Below are 19,434 nucleotides of genomic sequence, written 5' to 3'. Positions count from 1 at the left end.
TTTATATGGACTTCCAGAAGGCATTCGATAAAGTCCCTCATAAAAGCCTGCTAGCTAATGTTGAAGCTAATGGAATTAAGGGCAAATTATTGAACTGGTTAGGAAATTGGCTGAGCGGCAGGAGCCAGAGTAGGGATAATGGGCAGGTACTCAAATTGGCAGGATATGACTAGTGGTGTCCCACAGGGATCTGTGTTGGCACCTCAACTATTCACTGTATTTGTTAACTACTTGGATGATGGGATAGAGAGCCACATATCCAAGTTTGCTGATGACACAAAGATAGGCAGCTTTGCAAGCAGTGTCGATGGAAACATAAAATTACAGAGACATATTAATAAATTAAGTGAATGGGCAAAACTGTGGCAAATGGATTTCAATGTAGGCAAGCCTCTAGCCAAACTGTTCCAGTACAGCTACAACACTGGCATCTACCCGACAATGTGGAAAATTGCCCAGGTATATCCAGTCCACAAAAAGCAAGACAAATCCAATCAGGCCAATCACTGCCCCATCAGTCTACGCCCAATCAGCAAAGTAATGGAAGGTGTCGTCGACAGTGCTATCAAGCGGCACTTATTCACCAATAACCTGCTCACCGATGCTCAGTTTGGGTTCCACCAGGACCACTCGGCTCCAGACCTCATTACAGCCTTGGTCCAAACATGGACAAAAGAGCTGAATGCCAGAGGTGAGGTGACAGTGACTGTCCTTGACATCAAGGCAGCATTTGGCAGAGTGTGGCATCAAGGAGCCCTAGTAAAAGTGAAGTCAATGGGAATCAGGGGGAAAACTCTCCAGTGGCTGGAGTCATACCTAGCACAAAGGAAGATGGTAGTGGTTGTTGGAGGCCAATCATCTCAGCCCCAGGACATTGCTGCAGGAGTTCCTCAGGGCAGTGTCCTTGGCCCAACCATCTTCAGCTGCTTCATCAATGACCTTCCCTCCATCATAAGGTCAGAAATGGGGATGTTCGCTGATGATTGCACGGTGTTCAGTTCCATTCGCAAACCTTCAGATAATGAAGCAGTCCGTGCCCGCATGCAGCAAGACCTGGACAACATCCAGGCTTGGGCTCATAAGTGGCAAGTAACATTCGCGCCAGACAAGTGTCAGGCAATGACCATCTCCAAGAGAGAGTCTAACCACCTCCCCTTGACATTCAACGGCATTACCATCGCCGAATCCCCCACCATCAACATCCTGGGGGTCACCATTGACCTGAAACTTAACTGGATCAGCCATATAAATACTGTGGCTACAAGAGCAGGTCAGAGGCTGGGTATTCTGCGGCAAATGACTCACCTCCCGACTCGCCAAGGCCTTTCCACCATCTACAAGGCACAAGTCAGGATTGTGATGGAATTCTCTCCACTTGCCTGGATGAGTGCAGCTCCAACAACACAAGAAGTTTGACACCATCCAGGACCAAGCAGTCCGCTTGATTGGCACCCCATCCACCACCCTAAACATTCAATCCCTTCACCACCAGCGCACTGTGGCTGCAGTGTGTACCATCCACAGGATGCAGCAACTCGCCCTCCTGCACTGCAGCAACTCACCAAGGCTTCTTCGACAGCACCTCCCAGACCGGCGACCTCTACCACCTAGAAGGACAAGGGCAGCAGGCACATGGGAACAAACACCACCTGCACGTTCCCCTCCAAGTCACACACCATCCCAACTTGGAAATATATCGTCGTTCCTTCATCATCGCTGGGTCAAAATCCTGGAACTCCCTTCCTAACAGCACTGTGGGAGAACCTTCACCACACGGACTACAGCGGTTCAAGGCATCGGCTCACCACCACCTTCTCAAGGGCAATTAGGGATGGGCAATAAATGCTGGTCTCGCCAGCGACACCCACATCCCATGAACAAATAAAATAAGTGTGAGGTCATCCACTTTGGACCTAAAAAGGATAGATCAGAGTACTTTCTAAATGGTGAAAAGCTCAAAACTGTGGAGGTCCAAAGAGACTTAGGGGTCCATGTACATAGATCATTAAAATGTCATGGACAGGTACTGAAAATAATCAAAAAGGCTAATGGAAAACTGGCCTTTATATCTAGAGGACTAGAATACAAGGGGGTAAGAAGTTATGCTACAGCTATACAAAGCCCTGGTTAGACCACACCTGGAGTACTGCAGAAAGGATATATTGGCCTTGGAGGGAGTGCAGCATAGATTTACTAGAATGATATCTGGACTCCAAAGGTTAAATTACGAGGCGAGATTACACAAAATAGGGTTGTATTCCCTGGAATTTAGAAGATTAAGTGGTAATTTGATCAAAGTTTTTAAGATATTAAGGGGAACTGATAGGGTAGATAGAGAGAAACCATTTCCACTGGTTGGGGAGTCTAGGACATAGCCTAAAAATTAGAGCCAAGACTTTCAGGAGTGAAGTTAGGAAACACTTCTACACACAAAGGGTGGTAGAAGTTTGGAACTCTCTTCTGCAAACGGCAGTTGTTAATTTTAAATCTGAGATTGATAGATTTTTGTTAACCAAAGGTCTTAAGGGATATGGGGCTACGGTGGATATATGGAGTTGGGTCACAGATCAACCTTCATCTCATTGAATGGTGGAACAGGCTCGAGGGGCTAAATGGCCTACTCCTGTTCCGATGTTCCTAAAGAGAGGGCAAATGGGGAAAAGAAAACAATCAATCATTTAAAAAGCAGATATTAAAAAATATAGATTAATACCTTTTTCTCTGGCATTGGGATGTCATCACATTTAGTCACAGAATCCACTAGAGCCTGTAGGTCCTGGACAGCCTCTGCAAGATCATTTTTATGCTGCAAGAGGAACTCCTGTTCTGTGAGATTCCTGAGGTCTTCTGCCCAAAAGAGACAAACACAGCATTACTGCTGCAGAAATTGAATGTTATTATGGCAAAATTGAATTAAGTTTGGCACAAGCTAAATGTGGCACAAACACAGCAGGTAAATGTAATCACGTATAACAAATCTATAGAGTATACACTCACCTAATGCTCCAAAAACTGACCGCTCAAGACCCATGTCAATGTCTTGCAGATTTTGAAAAAAATACTAAACCTGTTAACATTTAGCCATTTGAAGTGAAAGTATTCATGAAAACAATATCATGATGTGCATTAACTTGTCCTCACCACTGATTAATTACCTCATCCCAGGGCTGATCAGACAGGTGAGAACTGCACTGTGTTAATGTGTAAGATACTAACCTGGTTGTAACTATGACATAACTACCTCAATCTTTATAGTTCTGGCACTTGATTAGCTAAAAAAAGAGCATTTGCAGTTGCCTTTTAACCAGCCAATGTGGGTGCCCAAGGTGAACAACGGAACCTCGAACACACAGAAACTATTACACTGCAGCTCGTGATCTTAGACCAGGAACAAAGTTTTGGATTCCAGCCAGGCAGAATTGTTTCTATTGCTTGGCTCCTGTCTTAACTGGAAATCTTATAGTCTGCAAAGACGGAGCCTTGAGTGTTCCTGAATACACACATGCAGCGAGTTCTCCAGACAGAAATGAAAATCTTTACAGACCACAGAAAGGAGAATCCATCCTCCATAAATATTTAAATTCAGGTCAGGTATGTTTTAAGAAGTGCCCAGGAGGTCCCTGAGCAATTGGCAGGGGGCTAGATTCATATTGCGTCGGATTCAAACACAACGTGGCACCAAACCAAAGTAGTGAAGGACTATTATCTCCAAGGAATCTCGCTCCGTTTTGCTCCAGTCAGGTGCGCCATGTCTCGATTTACAGTTCACACCAACCCTAATCTTGTACCCTATCTGCACCGTTACACAACATCAGTATTCATCATCTTGAAGTTAATGTTAAATCTGCTTTTCAGGCAGTGTATTCCAGATCACAACAACTCGCTGCGTTAAAAAGAAGTCTCATCTCCCCTGATTCCTTTGTCAATTATTTTAAATCTGTGTCCTCTGGTTACTGACCCTCCTGCCAGTGGAAATAGTTTCATAGAATGGTTACAGAGCAGAAGGAGGCCATTCAGCCCATCGAGCCCATGCCGGCTTTTTAAGAGCAATCCAGTTAGTCCCATTCCCATGTAGCCCTGCAAATTTTTTCCCTTCAAATATTTATCCAATTCCTTTTTGAAAGCCACGATTGAATCTGCTTCCACCACCCTTTCAGGCAGCGCATTCCAGATCATAATTGCTGCATTAAAAAGCTGTTCCTCATGACGCCTTTTGGTTCTTTTGCCAATCACCTTAAATCTGTGTCCTCTGGTTCTTGGCCCTTCTGCCAATGGGAACAGTTTCTCTTTATTTACTTTATCTAAACTCTTCATGATTTCAAACACTTCTATCGAATCTCCTCTTAACCTTCTCTGATCTAAGGAGATCATCAGCTTCTCCAGTCTATCCATGTAACTGAAGTCCTTCATCCCTGGAATCATGCTAGTAAATGTGTTCAGCATCCTCTCTAAGGCCTTCACATCCTTCCTAAAGTGCAGTGCCCATAATTGGACACAATACTCCAGTTGTGGCCGAACCAGTATTTTATAAAGGTTCAACATAACTTCATTGCTTTTATACTCTATGCCTCTATTTATAAAGCCTAGGATCCCCTATCCTTTTTTAACCACTTTCTCAACCTGTCCTGCCACCTTCAAAGATTTGTGCACACTTACCCCCAGGTCTCTTCTGTTCCTGCATCCCCTTTAGAATTGTACCATTTAGTTTATATGAGGAGAGATTGGGTCGACTCGCCCGAGTTTAGAAGAATGAGAGGGGATCTCATTGAAACATATAAAATTCTGACAGGGCTAGACACACTGGATGCAAGGCCGATATTTCCCCTGGCTAGGGGGTCCAGATCAAGGGGTCATAGTCTCAGGATACGGGGTAGGATATTTAGGACTGAGATGAGGAGAAATTTCTTCACTCAGAGGGTGGTAAACCTGTGGAATTCTCTACTACAGAAGGCTGTGGAGGCCAAGTCACTGAATATATTTAAGAAGGAGTTAGATAGATTTCTAGACACAAAAGGCATCAAGGGGTATGGGGAGAGATCGGGAATATGGTATTGAGATAGAGGATCAGCCATGATCATATTGAATGGTGGAGCAGGCTCGAAGGGCCAAATGGCCTACTCCTATTCCTATTTTCTATGACATCTTCCATACGGCCCCTTTTTCTACTTCATCTTATTCTCTATCTCTTTCATCATCCAGGGAGCTCTGACTTTAGTTGCCCTACCTTTTCCCCTTGTGGGAATGCACCTAGACTGTACCCAAACCATCTCCTCTTTAAAGGCCACCCATTGTTCAATTACAATTTTGCTTGCCAATCTTTGATTCCAATTTACCCGGACCAGATCCGTTCTCAACCCACTCCACCAATTCATTATTTTTACTCTAGATTGCTCCTTGTCCATTTCCATAAACAATCTAAACCTTATGATACTATGATCACTGTTCCCTAAATGTTCCCCCACTGGCACTTGCTTCACTTGACCCACCTCATTCCCCAGAACCAGATCCAGCAATGCCTCCTTCCTCGTTGGAATGGAAACATACTGATCAAGAAAGTTCCCCGGAACACAATCCAGAAATTCCTTCCCCTCTTTGCCCTTTACACTATTACTATCCCAGTCTATATTAGGATAGTTGAAAACCCCCATTATCACTACTCTATAGTTTTTGCACCTCTCTAATTTCCCTACAAATTTGCTCCTCTATATGCTTCCAATTAGTTGGTGGCTTATTTCTTATTCTAGTGCTATCTGTCTCTCCCAATTCTTTGTGCACCTTGTTTCTCCTTTTTAATGCTATATTCTGATGCCCAGCCCCCTGCCAAGTTTCTCCTTATTTACTCCATCAAATCCCTTCATAATTTTGGACACTTCTATTGAATCTCCCCTTAACCATCGTTGCTCTAAGGAGAACAATCCCAGCTTCTCCAGTCTCTTCACAAGTCCCTCATCCTGGTACCATTCTGGTAAATCTCCTCTGCACCCTCCCCAAGGCCTTGACATCCTTCCTAAAGTGTAGTGCATAGGATTGGACACAATACTCCAGTTGAGGCCTAACCAGTGATAAGAACATAAGAAATAGAAACAGGAGTAGGCCATACGGCCCTGCGAGCCTGCTCTGCCATTCAATAAGATTATGGCTGATCTTCTTCCTCTACCTCCACTTTATCGTCCTATCCCCACATCCCTTGATTCCCTTGGTGTCCAAAAATCTGTCAATCTCAGTCTTGAACATACCCAACAACTGAACATCCACAGCCCTCCTTGCTTTGCCTATCCTTTTACTCTTTATAAATTGATAAAAGACTTTAGTGTTCCCTTTAGGTTGGTAAGTTAAGAATGCTGAAGCACAGAAATGTCACTGGTTCATTTTCACTTGCATATATCCGAGCGCTGACAGAAAGAAAAATACTTTTACTGAAAACTATTTTCATCAGTATTGGAAAGATATTTCTTTCCCTTCCAATTCCCCCAGCCCATATTTCAAGCCAAGTGTAGAATTTTCATGGCATTTCTCAATAAATTAAAGAATGTGTGAAAGGGACAGCAGAAAATACAGATTGTGAAAGTACAATGCAACCAAGCCACTGTAAAGTGTCTGCTAGTACAGGGCATTCATTCACATAAGGTATTGTGCTACTGACATAGAATACCACATCAGAGCTGGCAGAACACTGCCAGTTTGACACTGTCCTCCAATCGCATAAATGCAGTCCAGTTCACCATCATCTAAAATCTGGTTACTTTTTTTAAAATGGATGAAGAGCTAGTGTGACAAATCACGAAACACATTAAAATTTTACCATCTTGGAACTTCTTAAAGTTCATTTTGCACTAGCCGCAGTTATACCTCAGTCAGTGTGAGGCCCGAGCAGTCTGTGGCTACCTCTTCAAGACAGTCTCACATCGCTCCCCAAAATGCAATGTCAGCAACTTCACTCCGCAGTTACATTACAGTTCTACACCCCATAGGGCTACACCCTAAACTAACGCTATTTTGGTATTAATCATCCCAGGAAGGATCAGAGTGCCAGAAAACCACATCACTTCACCCCTCTCTCCATCTGAATCAGAAAATTACAAGGCATTGAGTCAGTAAGAAGAAAGAACCTGCATTTATACAACACCCTTCTCATCCTCAGAATGTCCCAAAGTGCTTCACAGCCAACAAAGTACTTTTGAAGTGTAGTCACTGTTGTAAAGTAGGCAAATATGGCAGCCAATTTGAAAACAGCAAGGTCCCACAGACAGCAATGAGATAAATGACCAGATAATCTGCCGTGGTGATGTTGATTGGATAAATATTGGCCAGGGCACCAGGAAAACTCCCCTGTTCTTCTTCAAAATAGCGCCATGGGATCTTCTACATCCACCTGAGGGGCAGACGGGGCCTTAGTTTAATGTATCAGCCTCAAAACCTCCAAGAATGGCTGGCCAAGATAGGCCGAGTCAGATTACATGCTGCTTAACAGCCAACATCAAGGTCTGCACCGGGTGTACAGGCCAAGTGTGGTACCATTGACCCTTCTGAAGCAGAGGCCAAAATAGATATTTGCCATATCACATCTTAATGGCCAACACTCCAAGGCAAATTCTTCCACGATTGAATGTTTTAATTAGGGGCAGGTAACTGCATCTACCTCCCACTCAACAGGGTCGGTCTCTCTCTCTTTTCACTTTCAACATTTTCTCTAGAGTAGGCTCATCAGCAATCCTGGACAGCTCCCGGACAGTTAGTTGTTCAACAGTGATTCAAACAACGATGAGGACAGTGGGCTGCTAAACAGAGATCCAAACAGCAAATGGGGAAGAAGGTAGCCCTGATGCAGACAACAGGCTCAACCTACACATCAGACACAAAAAGTTTTATCACAAAAATATATATTTTTTTAAAAGATTTCTACTGGTAGGAGAGGAATAGTTTACCCTAGTTCACCCTGTCGTCTGCTCAACTCGACCTCAATATCCTGCCGAAGATCATTAAGAAGCATTCAACACTCTAGCATCCCATGGTGCAGCACACTGGTACATACAAGCATAGCACTGTCCTATAATGACAATGAATGATGGATAATCAAACCATTCCACCCTATTTGGTAGGGCAAAGCCCTCTTTAAGATCAGGTCCTATTTGAATTACAATGAACTTTCTGCAGATATTCAGAATGCTATTTCACAGCATGGAATAATGAGAATTAAATCGCTGCAGAACACTTGTCATTCGAGCCTATCTGAAACCCTCAATCCTTCAACTTTATTATCAAACTTGCATTACTGTCTACTCAAAGACAATTTCACCAACTGACAGTTGAATCTAACTGTAGACTCTGACTAGGTGTTCACTGGATAGTTAATATTGCACTTAGACAGGCTGGTTAGGATCAAAGGAGAAGTATCTTAATTGAATGAGGGTGGGGAAAGCAAGCAGTGTAGTAATGATGTTATACCTCAGCATGTTCAACAGTATCACATCTATACACAGCACGGTGAAAACATTTAGGGACAGAATCTCATTACTGGGCTAACTTTTCTTCCTCAATCCAGTATTACATTCCACAACACAGGTGCTTTTATAATGCCTATTTTTACTGTTCCTGTCTGGGCAGAGCAGCCTCTGAGAGTTTTACTTGGGAGCTGGTCACACTGGACTCCACTGTGGAATTGCTCATTAGTGGAAACACAGGGACCTGAAAGTTAGGGTTAGGGTTAGGGTTCCTCCTTGAATCCAGCCTCCTTGAATCCAGCAGTACATTCATCGACCCACATTTCATCATCTACGATGTTACAGAACTAGAGTATGGCCAACAGAGGGAGACCTGCACTCCTCCAGTTGACTGCACTTGTGTAATGTGCAAAGTTCCTTCAGCGTGCATTTAAGAGTTCCAACAATAACTGAATCTTAACCATGCGCCTTGTACTGTCTACTCAACTTATGATACCAGCCAGTTTACCAGTTCACACGTAGAGCTGGCAAGCTTCTCTTTGGACCTTATAATTTTAAAATGGTTCACAATTTTGAAAACGGTGCCTAAGAAAAGATCCTGTTAGAAGAACCATGAACCCGTATAAATTTACGGCACAAGTGGAGGCCATTTGGCTCATCGTATCTGCACGAGCTCTTTGCTAGAGCAATGAGGTAGCGCAGGTCAGCCTTGGCTCGAGACTTGAGCACATAGTCTGGATAGACACTCCAGTGTAGCAGTCCCTCAGTACTGCATTGTTGAAGGTGCCACCTTTTGGGTGAGACATCAAACCGAAACCCTATCTGCTGGTTCAGGTGGACATAAAAGATCTCATGGCAATAGTTGAAGAAAAACAGGAGAGTTCAATATTTATTCCTTAACCACCACCACTAAAAACAAATTATCAGATAATTGATCCCATTGTTGTTTGTGGGATCTTGCCGTGCACATATGTGCTGCCACGTTTGCAGACTTGAGCGTAACTGGCGAACTACTGGCATAGCCATCCATTACTAGATTTGGCTAGACCACATCAGGCATACTGGGCCTCACTCTCCTCTGCCAAGATCGACTACTACTTCAGGATCATCCTGGTCAGCAGAGGTAACACCCAGCTTCTTTACTCCACAACCTACTATCCCGTTAAAACACTCTCTTTCCCCCCACCCCCTCCAGCTTCGCCTCCAAAAAGTGCAAGGAGCTCATGGACTTTTTTGTCACCAAAGACTATCCATTCAGCTGCCTATGCTGCTGCTTCCCCTTCCCTTTTCTCACTAAGCCCAAACTCCCCCCAGGTCCCCTGACCTTCCTCTGAACGCTCACCTCTCTCTAGTTTCTCTCCCATCCCTACCTCCATGCTCTCTTTGTGCTCATGTCCTCGAGAAGACCCAGCACCTGCTCCCTTGACCCGATTCCCACTAAATCATTGACCACCCACTTCCATTCCCAGCCCCCATAATAGCTAACATTGTAAATGCTTCCCTCTCCTCAGGGACTGTTCCCCTCCCTTTAAAAACCACATCACACCCTTTTCAAAACATCCACCTTCGACCCTTCCATCCTTGCAAACTACCACTCCGTCTCCAAGCTCCATTTTCTCTCAAGTTCTTGAACATGTTGTCACATCCCAAATCCATTTCTTCCGCAACTCTAGTAAGAATCTCTTCCACGCTGCTGCACAAATCAGCCCTAACCAAAGTCACAAATGACATTCTCTGGCACCACTACCACAATGCAATATCCCTCCTTGAATGCTCAGCAGCCCCTGACAAAGCTTACCACACCATCCCCTTCCAACACCTCTTTCCATTGTCCAGCTCCATGGGACTGCCCTCACTTCTTTCCACTCTTACCTACTTGATCTCAGCCACAGCATCTCCAGCAATGGCTTTTCCTCCTGCCTCCACTCTTAACCCGAGTCCCCCAAGGTTCTATCTTTGGCCCACTCCTCTTCCTCATCTACACCCTGCTCCTTGGCAAACTGGGGTCAGCTTCCACATGCATTCTGCTAACACCCAGCTCTACCTCTCCACCGCTTCTATGCGGTCAGTCTGCTTTTCTAACATCCAGTTTTGGCCGAGCTGCAAATTCATCCAGTTACGCAGAATTACATAGAATGTACAGCACAGAAACAGGACCATGCCGGAGTTTATGTACCACACGAGTCTCCTCCTTCCCTACTTCATCTAACCCCATCAGCATATTGTTCTATTCCTTTCTCCCTCATGTGTTTATCTAGCTTCCCCTTAAATGTATCTATGCTAGTCACCTCAGCTACTCCTTGTGGTAGTGAGTTCCACATTCTAACCACTCTCTGGATAAAGAAGTTTATCCTGAATTCCCTATTGGATTTATTAGTGACTATCTTATATTTACGGTCCCTGGTTCTGGTCTCCCCTGCAAGTGGAAATATCTTCTCTACGTCTACCTTATCAAACCCTTTCATAATTTTAAAGACCTCTATCAGGTCATCCTCAGTCTTCTCTTTTCTAGAGAAAAGAGCCCCAGCCTGTTCAATCTTTTCTGATAGGTATAACCTCTCAATTCTGGTATCATCCTAGTAAATCTTTTTTGTACCTGCTCCAGTGCCTCTATATCCTTTTTATAATATGGAGACCAGAACTGTTCACAGTACTCCAAGTGTGGTCTAACCAAGGTTCTATACAAGTTTAACATAACTTCTCTGCTTTTCAAATCTATCCCTCTAGAAATGAACCCCAGTGCTTGGCTTGTTTTTTTAAAATGGCTTTATTAACCTGCGTCACTATTTTTAGTGATTTGTGTATTTGTACCCCCAGATTCCTCTGCCCCTCTACCCCCTTTAGACTCTGATTATCCAAGCAGTATGTGGCCCCCTTATTCTTCCTACCAAAATGTAATACCTTACACTTATCTATATTGAAATTCACTTGCCAATTACACACTTATGCTGCAAGTTTATTGATGTCTTCCTGTATTTTGTTGCAGTCTTCCTCGGTATTAAGTACTCCCCCCAATTTGGTTTCGTCCGCAAATTTTGAAATTGCAGTTCTGATTCCAGAGTCCATATCGTTTATGTAAATGGTGAACAACAGTGGTCCCAGCACCAATCCTTGTGGGATACCACTTCACACCTTTTGTCAGTCTGAAGAACTATCTTTAATCCCTACTCTGTTTGATAGCCAGCTTGCTATCCATTCTACCTGTCCCCTGACTCCACATGCCCTGACCTTAGTCACGAGTCTACTATGTGGTAACTTATCGAAGGCCTTTTGAAAATCCAAATATATTACAGTTACTGCATTACCCTTGTCTACTCTCTGTGTTACTTCTTCAAAGGATTCAAAAAGGTTGGTCAAGCATGTCCTTCCCTTTTGAAATCCATGCTGCCTATTCTTTATTATATTTTCAGTTTCTAGATGTTTTTCTATTGCATCTTTTACAATGTTAAGCTGATTGGTCTATAGTTCCCTTGACTTGTTCTATCTCTTTTTTAAATATAGGAATCACATTCGCTGTTCGCCAATTCTCGGGCACTATTCCCTTTTCCAATGAATTTATATATATATGTAATTCTGCCTCTGCTATCTCTTCCCTAACTTCTTTGAATACGCACGGATGCAATCCATCCAGGCCAGGGGTTTTATCCTCTCTAAGTTTGATTAGTTTATCAATTATCTCCCCCCTTTCTATCTTAAATCTCTTTATATCTGTTTTGATCTTCTTCTAATGTCATGCCCACCGTGTATGTCTCCGTGATAAATATTGAGGCAAAGTAATTATTTAATATTTCTGCCATTTCACTGTCATTACCTATGAATTTCTCATGTGTATCCCTTAGTGGCCCTATCCCTATCCTGATTTTTCTTTTATTATTTGTGTGTCTGTGGAATACTTTACTATTTCTTTTTATGTTCCTTGATAATTTAATTTAGTAGTTTCTCTTTGCCTTCCTAAATGTTTTTTTTAAAAACTTCTTTCCTAACCTTTTCGTATTCCCTTTTGTCATTCTCTCCTTTGTTGTCTACGTACTTAGTATTTGCCGTTCTCTTCAGTTTCAATTTTGCCCTTATTTCTTTATACATCCATGGTGTGTCATTACTGGCTAGTTTGTCCTTGTTTTTTATTAAGGTATATTTCTCCTGGACTTTACTGATCACCGTTTTAAATGTTTCCCACCGCTGTTCTAGTTCTTCGTTTATCAGTAAACTTTTCCAGTTTATTTTCCCTCGTTCCATTCTCATCCCATGAAAATCATTTTTTCCAATTTATTACTTTGGTTATTGTCTTACTAATGTCCTTCTCAATCTTTATCTTAAACCTTATTATGTTGTGATCGTTATTGTCAACCTCAGCCCATCTGCGCTGAAACCCTCATCCGATGCTCTGTGGAATTTGCTGCCCCAGGAAGCTGTGGAAGCTACATCATTAAATAAATTTAAAACAGAAATAGACAGTTTCCTAGAAGTAAAGGGAATTAGGGGTTACGGGGAGCGGGCAGGAAATTGGACATGAATTTAGATTTGAGGTTAAGATCAGATCAGCCATGATCTTATTGAATGGCGGAGCAGGCTCGAGGAGCCGATTGGCCTACTCCTGCTTCTATTTCTTATGTTCTTATGTTATTGCCTAGATGTTCCCCTATGCTTACTTCTCTTACTTGTTCTGGTTCATTTCCCATTATTAGATCCAGCAGTATACTTCCTCTCTTCCCAGTTAAACACTGGGAAGATCAAAACCGTCTTCAGCCCCACCACAAACTCCATACCTATGCCATTCATGCCATTCATTCCATTCCCCTCCCCAGCCATGTCTCAGACAGTTCACAACTTCGGTGTCCTATTTGACCCCACATCTTCTCTATGACAAAGGCCATCTACTTCCACCTCTGTAACATCGCTCCCTTCCACCCCCACCTCAGCCCATCTGTGCTGAAACCCTCATCCGATGCTCTCCCATTCCTCACCCTCTGTAAACTTCCATTGATCCAAAACTCTGCTGCCTGTATCCAAGACTGCATCAAGTCCTGCTAGCCATCATCCCTGCCTTTGTCGTCCTACATTGGCTCCCAGTCCCCCAATTCTTCAGGTTTAAAATTTTCATGCTTGTATTTTAATCCTTTTCATGCCTTCCTCTCTCAGTAACCTCCCCCAAAACTCTCTGTTCCACTGTCTCTAGCCTCTTGTGCGTCCTCCCTCACATTACTCCACCATGCCGTCAGCCGCCCAGGCCCTACACTCGAATTCCCTCCTTAAGCCCCTCCATTTCTCCAATTCCCTCTCTTCCTTCAAGACCCTCCTTAAAACCAACCAAGCTTTTGCTGACCCCTCCTAATATCTCCTCCTTTGGCTCAGCATCCATTTTTTTTTAAATTACACCTCAGTGAAGAGCCTTGGGACACTTTTCTACATTAAAGATGCTATATGAATTCAAGTTTTGTTGACATTACAACAGTAACTACACCTCACAAGTACTTCACTGGCTTTATGTTCTTATGTTTAGGACATCCTGCGGATGTAAAATTCAAGCTCTTTCGTTTATTTAATTGGGGAATTATTTCAACATTGCCTACTAATATTGCATTCCTGATTCCCAGAATATAAGTAACAGCACCAGGGTCACCACGTCATACCCAAAGTTGTCAACCAATAATAAAACTATAAATGACAAGGGCATATTAATATTGTTACAGAACTGACCTGAACCATTAAACAAGAACCAGGACCTGCCACACACCTGTTTATTGTTGGTTTAGCAACCATGTCAGGGCTCTTTGCCATCTCTGATTGGGAGAGGTTGAGAGACTTTTCCTATAAATCCTACGTTTTTTTACTGACTGAAACTCACTGAACATTGTTTCATTGATAATCATTTGGAGACTTTGGTTACAGATAAATTCAGACCCAAGCACCAGTGTTGTACCTGGTATTGTGAGCTTCCCTCTCTTGCTGGGCGGCTCACTAACCATCTCTTCACCCTCAGTACAACCTGGGGAATTACTAACGTCCTGGATGTTATCGATATTGCTTTCTGGTAAACTTTCTTGGTGCTCAGCATCTTGCTTTGGATCAACAAACAGAATATTTTCTTCAGAGGGAAGTACACCTCCAGTGTCTTCAAAGCCTACTGCGCCAGCACAGTTTAATCCTTCTAGAAAAAGGTTTTGTTCTGCTGCCTCGGCTATTTCAGTGATAGCAGCAGCAGACTCCACATTTGTGTCTGATTCTTGGGCTGCGCAGTGCTGATTTGTGTCCGCTGGACTTTGAGCAACAAGATCCTGTACAGCTTCATCTATAGCAGGTCTAGAAACCTGCATTTCATTTGCCACACTGTGTTTCATTAGGTTTGCCACTATGTTCTTGCAGCTCACAGCAATATCAAACATCTGCAAATTGTCAGCAACAGAAACCACTTTTGTGAAGTTGTGCTTCCCTGGTGGAACTTTTCCCGTATAGACCATCTCCAAAAGAATAGCAAACTCTTCTGGGCAGACAACAGCCTGGTCAATGGAAATTGTGTCCGTGTTGTCCAGCAGAGATTTAAACAGCAAACTGGAGGCGGCCAGCACTAGTTTGTGCGCTCTAAATTGAGTGTTTCCGATGAGTAAGGTGCAATCACAGAACTGCTCCTCTTTCCTCAGGGTGTACAGCTGCTGCATGAGCTGCCTACTGTAGTTTGGCAACTCCATGGTGTCAGAAGGCTTCAAACTTCTCCTCAGGAACACTCTTCCAGACGCTACCTTTAAACAATAAAGAAAAATCTTGGATGAACCTTATGACACATCAGTACAATTGTACTACTCTCGACACATCAATACAATTGATTCTCATTTCATAACAAATCAGTTTACCACAAAAATATTTATCAGAGTACATATATTGAAATAACAACTGAAAATGTTGGAAACACTTAGCAGGTCAGGCAGCATCAGTGGAGAGAGAAACAGAATTAACGTTTCAGGTTGATGACCTTTCATCAGAACTGGGGCAATGAAGGTGAACAGGGTTCTGATGAAAGGACATCGACCTGAAATACTGTTTCTCTCTCCACAGATGCTGCCCTGACTTCTGAGTGTTTCCAGCATTTTGTTTCTATTTCAGATTTCCAGCATCATCTGCAGTATTTTGCTTTTGTTTAACATATATTGAAATACTGTCTGATGTCACTCACAGCAGATTCTCATTCAGCAATCACTTGCACCAGAACTGTCCACCCGCAATATTACCTGCTGCAAGTGTCAATTCACCTCCAGAACTGAACCAGTTAAAATTATAACCTAATCTTTTGCTCCATTACAAGCTAATGTTACAACTTGTACGGTGCAGTAAGCAGGTACAGGCACGGGCATGTGCTCAGTCACGCTCCCACTTGCACTGAACCACTGCACGTGTGTGTCTGGCAGGTCTAGCTTTCATTTTGAGCACTATTAAAATCATACTTCACAGTATAATCATCAAGAATTTCAGAAGTGAAATGCCAGCGTTTAAGCCATTTTAAATGAAATGCCTTTAAGCGAGATACCTGTTAGGAATTTGAAGCCGTTATTTGGATTCTCTGAAAAGTTAAAAGGAACTTACAGGACAACATTTTTGTTTTGATATTTATGAGTAATTCAAAATTTTCACTGCTTCTCTTGAGATTTCAGGATTTAGTAACTATGGACAACTGCAGTGCAGGCACAGGACTGAGTGTCGCTTACTGTAATTGTGTAACCATGTAGGTGGGTTAGTTCGGCAGTTGGTAGACTCTTGCTTCTGGTCATTAGGATTTAAACATATAATCTAGACTAAAACTCTACTGCAGTACTGAAGGAGTGCTGCACTGTCGGAGGTGCCATCCTTCAGGTGGGACATTAAACCAAGGCTCTGTTTGCGTGTTCAGGTGTTGAAAGTGCAGGCAGTTCTGTACCTTACCAACATTCCTCCCTCAACCAATACCAACAAAACAACACACCAGCAACATCCTTCAATCAGTCATTGGACTGCAAAAGTACAAAAGTGTGTGAAGTTCTTTCAGACTCAGTGTATAAACTTACCTCTTACATAAGCTCAATAAACACAATGTGACACAGAATAAAATGGCAAAATTTAGTGCTCTTTTTAGACTAAAAAGGGAGTCTTTGCTACTGAATTGAACTAAAATTACTAAAATGTTATAAGGGGAGGCATCTGTACACTTGCTGATGTGTTGCAGTCACCCTTTCCTACTGTGTTAAAACATTTATTAGAGGCAGCGCAGGAGCAAATCTTTTATACAACTTAACTGAAAACGGGGACCAAGAGCAGCACAGATTATTCATGATGTCATTCTGGGGACAGAAGGGAGCTTGTACAGAATTTGTCTTTAACCGCAATTCGAAAGAGGGAAAAAAACAGAAACCACTGTGCTTATATCTGTTTTATAATGTTTAGTAATTATGGAGCAATTCAGTAGAATCTCCATTCCTTTATAAAACAGAAGATCCTATTCAACGGGAATAGTTGCCAGAGGGGGAAACCCCTAAAATGAATTCTTGCAATTCTGCTTCAGTTGCTAGAAATTCTCTCTGTTTAGCTGCAACTGCTAACTAAACCAGGGAAGTTTGCTGAATTTAAATTGGCTTTTCATAACCTGACCTTAAATGCTGTGAAGATAGTTCTGTTCAAAGGTACTTTGAATAGAGCACTCTCTATTATAACAATTATACAATCAAACCAGGACTTAGGAGAGGAGGAGAGGGGGAAGAGAAAGAGAAGTGATGTGACACCAAAGTGTGTTACCCTGACTATACGACATTTTCAGAAATGGAACGGCTGCAAATTTGGTCAAAGCACAGTTCTGAAACTAACATGTTGGCGCAATCCTCAACTGCCCTAACACAAAGCAAACAAAACCCGTGCAAAATTGGCACTTGTTACAGATTAACAGAAATCTAGCTTCAATATACAATAACATCTTGAATTTTATAATGCCTTTAACCTAGAAAAACATCCCAAGACACTTTACAGAACTGTAAGAAAAATCAGACACTGATTCAAAAGCGTGGTCCAAGAGGTGGGTTTTGAGGAAAGGGAGAGGGGTTTAAGGAGGGAATTTCAGTACATGGAACCCCGATGACTGAAGGCACAGCTGCCAATGGTGGGGCAAAGTTTGGGGGGTTGCACAAAAGACTAGAGTCAGAGGAACAGAGCATTCAGGGAGGGGGGTGTAAGGCTGGAGGAAGTTACAGAGGTTGGAAGGTATCAGGCCATGAAGAGATTTAAACAAGAGGAAACTTTTAAATTGGAGGACCAGGAGCCAATGCGGGTCACCGAGGACAGGGGTGATAGCAGGTGGGACACGGGCAGCATAGTTAGGATGAGCTGGGGATAACAGAAAGTGGAGGCCAGGAGAGCATTAGAGTAATCAAATCTAAAGGTGAAGCATGAATGAGAGTTCCAGGGGCTGTTGGACCATGGTATGGGCCGAGGTAGGCGATGTTATGGAGCTGCAAGTGGGCGGTCTTTGTGACGGAGAGGATGTGAGGTTGGAAGCTTAGCTCAGGGTCAAACAGAATGCTGTGGTTGTGAAATGTCTAGTATAAACTGCATACCCGAAATATCAAATCGCTGCAAAATGAAGTATAGTTCAACTGCACATAGACCAATAATCTTTTTAAGAAAGCAGGATCAGTATAACTCCTCACCGGCGCTCAGTTCAAGTTCTGCCAGAGCTGTGCGGCTCCCAACCTCATCACAGCCTTGATACAGAACACTACATAGTCAACTTCTGGTGCACCAGTGCAACAGAGGGAAAGAAATTTAGCCCTGGCAACAAAGATTCAACTAACTAGGCCAGTATTTGCAAGTGACTGTCAACAATGGCAGCAATCTGCTGAGACAAAAATCAAAAATAACGTGTGGGAAACACACGGTACCGAATCACCACATAACAAATCATTAATTTCCCATTTATTAAAATGTATAATAGATTGATAATTACAGCCTAGTCTCCCAGGGTAAATCCAGTATCGGTCTGACTTGGTCACTAACGAACCTCAGCCTTTGTACCGACGCGGGTCGGGTCACCCCCGGGGCTGGGGCTGGAGTCACTGCCTCCCCGGCCGGTAGGATTACCGGGCAGGGCCGCTACAGGAGCTGCCTGACGCGATGCTGCAGACGGTGCCTCCTGTCACCAGCGACCCAGGCCCCAGGCCCCGGCCCGAGCTGGGTTTTAAGGCGATGTAGCGATTGGGAGCCCGGAAACCACATCCCCGGGGCCTCATTAAACGAGGCCGGGCCCCCGGGGACCACATGGACTGGGGGGGAGGCCCAGGCGGGAGCCCGGGGCTCTGCTGATTTCAGCAAGGGGCCTGAGCCCGGCCTGTTGACCGGGTTACGGGGAGGGCCCGGCTGTGATGACCCCGCAGTTGAATAGCTACGGGCTAGGTGGGCCCGGACCCCGGTAACGATGACGGACAGGAGCCGCCGGGACCTCGCCCCTCTCCGCGCCACGCACTGACCTGACCTGGCCCCGCCGCCACCCCCGTTCCGCAGCTCTCCGCTCCCGGGCATCTCACGGCGGCCGGCCGGCGGACAGCCGCACACCACTTCCGGTCAGAGTCACCTCCCAACCGGAAGCACTGCCTCCTGCAGTCACGTGGCGGAGAGAGTGTGAGGAACAGGGAGAGATGGAGCGAGACAAGAAGGAGTGTGAACGACAGGGGTGGGCTGTGAGGGACCGGGACAGAGTGTCAGGGATAGGAACAGTGTGTTTTTTTTTAACTCGTTCATGGGATGTGGGCGTCGCTGGCGAGGCCGGCATTTATTGCCCATCCCTAATTGCCCTTGAGAAGGTGATGGTGAGCCGCCTTCTTGAACCGCTGCAGTCCGTGTGGTGAAGGTTCTCCCACAGTGCTGTTAGGAAGGGAGTTCCAGGATTTTGACCCAGTGACAATGACGGAACGGCGATATATTTCCAGTCGGGCTGGTGTGTGACTTGGAGGGGAACGTGCAGGTGGTGTTGTTCCCATGCGCC

General features: G+C 44.0%; 1 protein-coding gene across 2 annotated transcripts in view; it reads right to left on the bottom strand.

The window, feature by feature from the left end:
• Positions 1–19,019, bottom strand: part of zbtb40 (zinc finger and BTB domain containing 40) — a 94,670-nt gene extending 75,651 nt beyond the window's left edge. For both annotated transcript variants that reach the window (XM_067970689.1, XM_067970690.1), the window contains exons 1-3: positions 18,920–19,019; positions 14,362–15,178; positions 2,714–2,847 (exon numbers count right to left, since the gene is read on the bottom strand). In XM_067970689.1, coding sequence (XP_067826790.1) covers positions 2,714–2,847; positions 14,362–15,127 — 900 coding nt within the window. In that variant the 5' untranslated portion in view covers positions 15,128–15,178; positions 18,920–19,019. The remainder of the gene's footprint in view (positions 1–2,713; positions 2,848–14,361; positions 15,179–18,919) is intronic.
• Between the last annotated feature and the right edge of the window lie 415 nt (positions 19,020–19,434).

The sequence above is a fragment of the Heptranchias perlo genome, chromosome 32, assembly GCF_035084215.1.
Source record: "Heptranchias perlo isolate sHepPer1 chromosome 32, sHepPer1.hap1, whole genome shotgun sequence".
In the NCBI taxonomy this organism is placed as follows: domain Eukaryota; kingdom Metazoa; phylum Chordata; class Chondrichthyes; order Hexanchiformes; family Hexanchidae; genus Heptranchias; species Heptranchias perlo.
The sequence above is the reverse complement of the archived record's forward strand: the minus strand, read 5'-3'. Positions and strand labels throughout refer to the sequence as shown.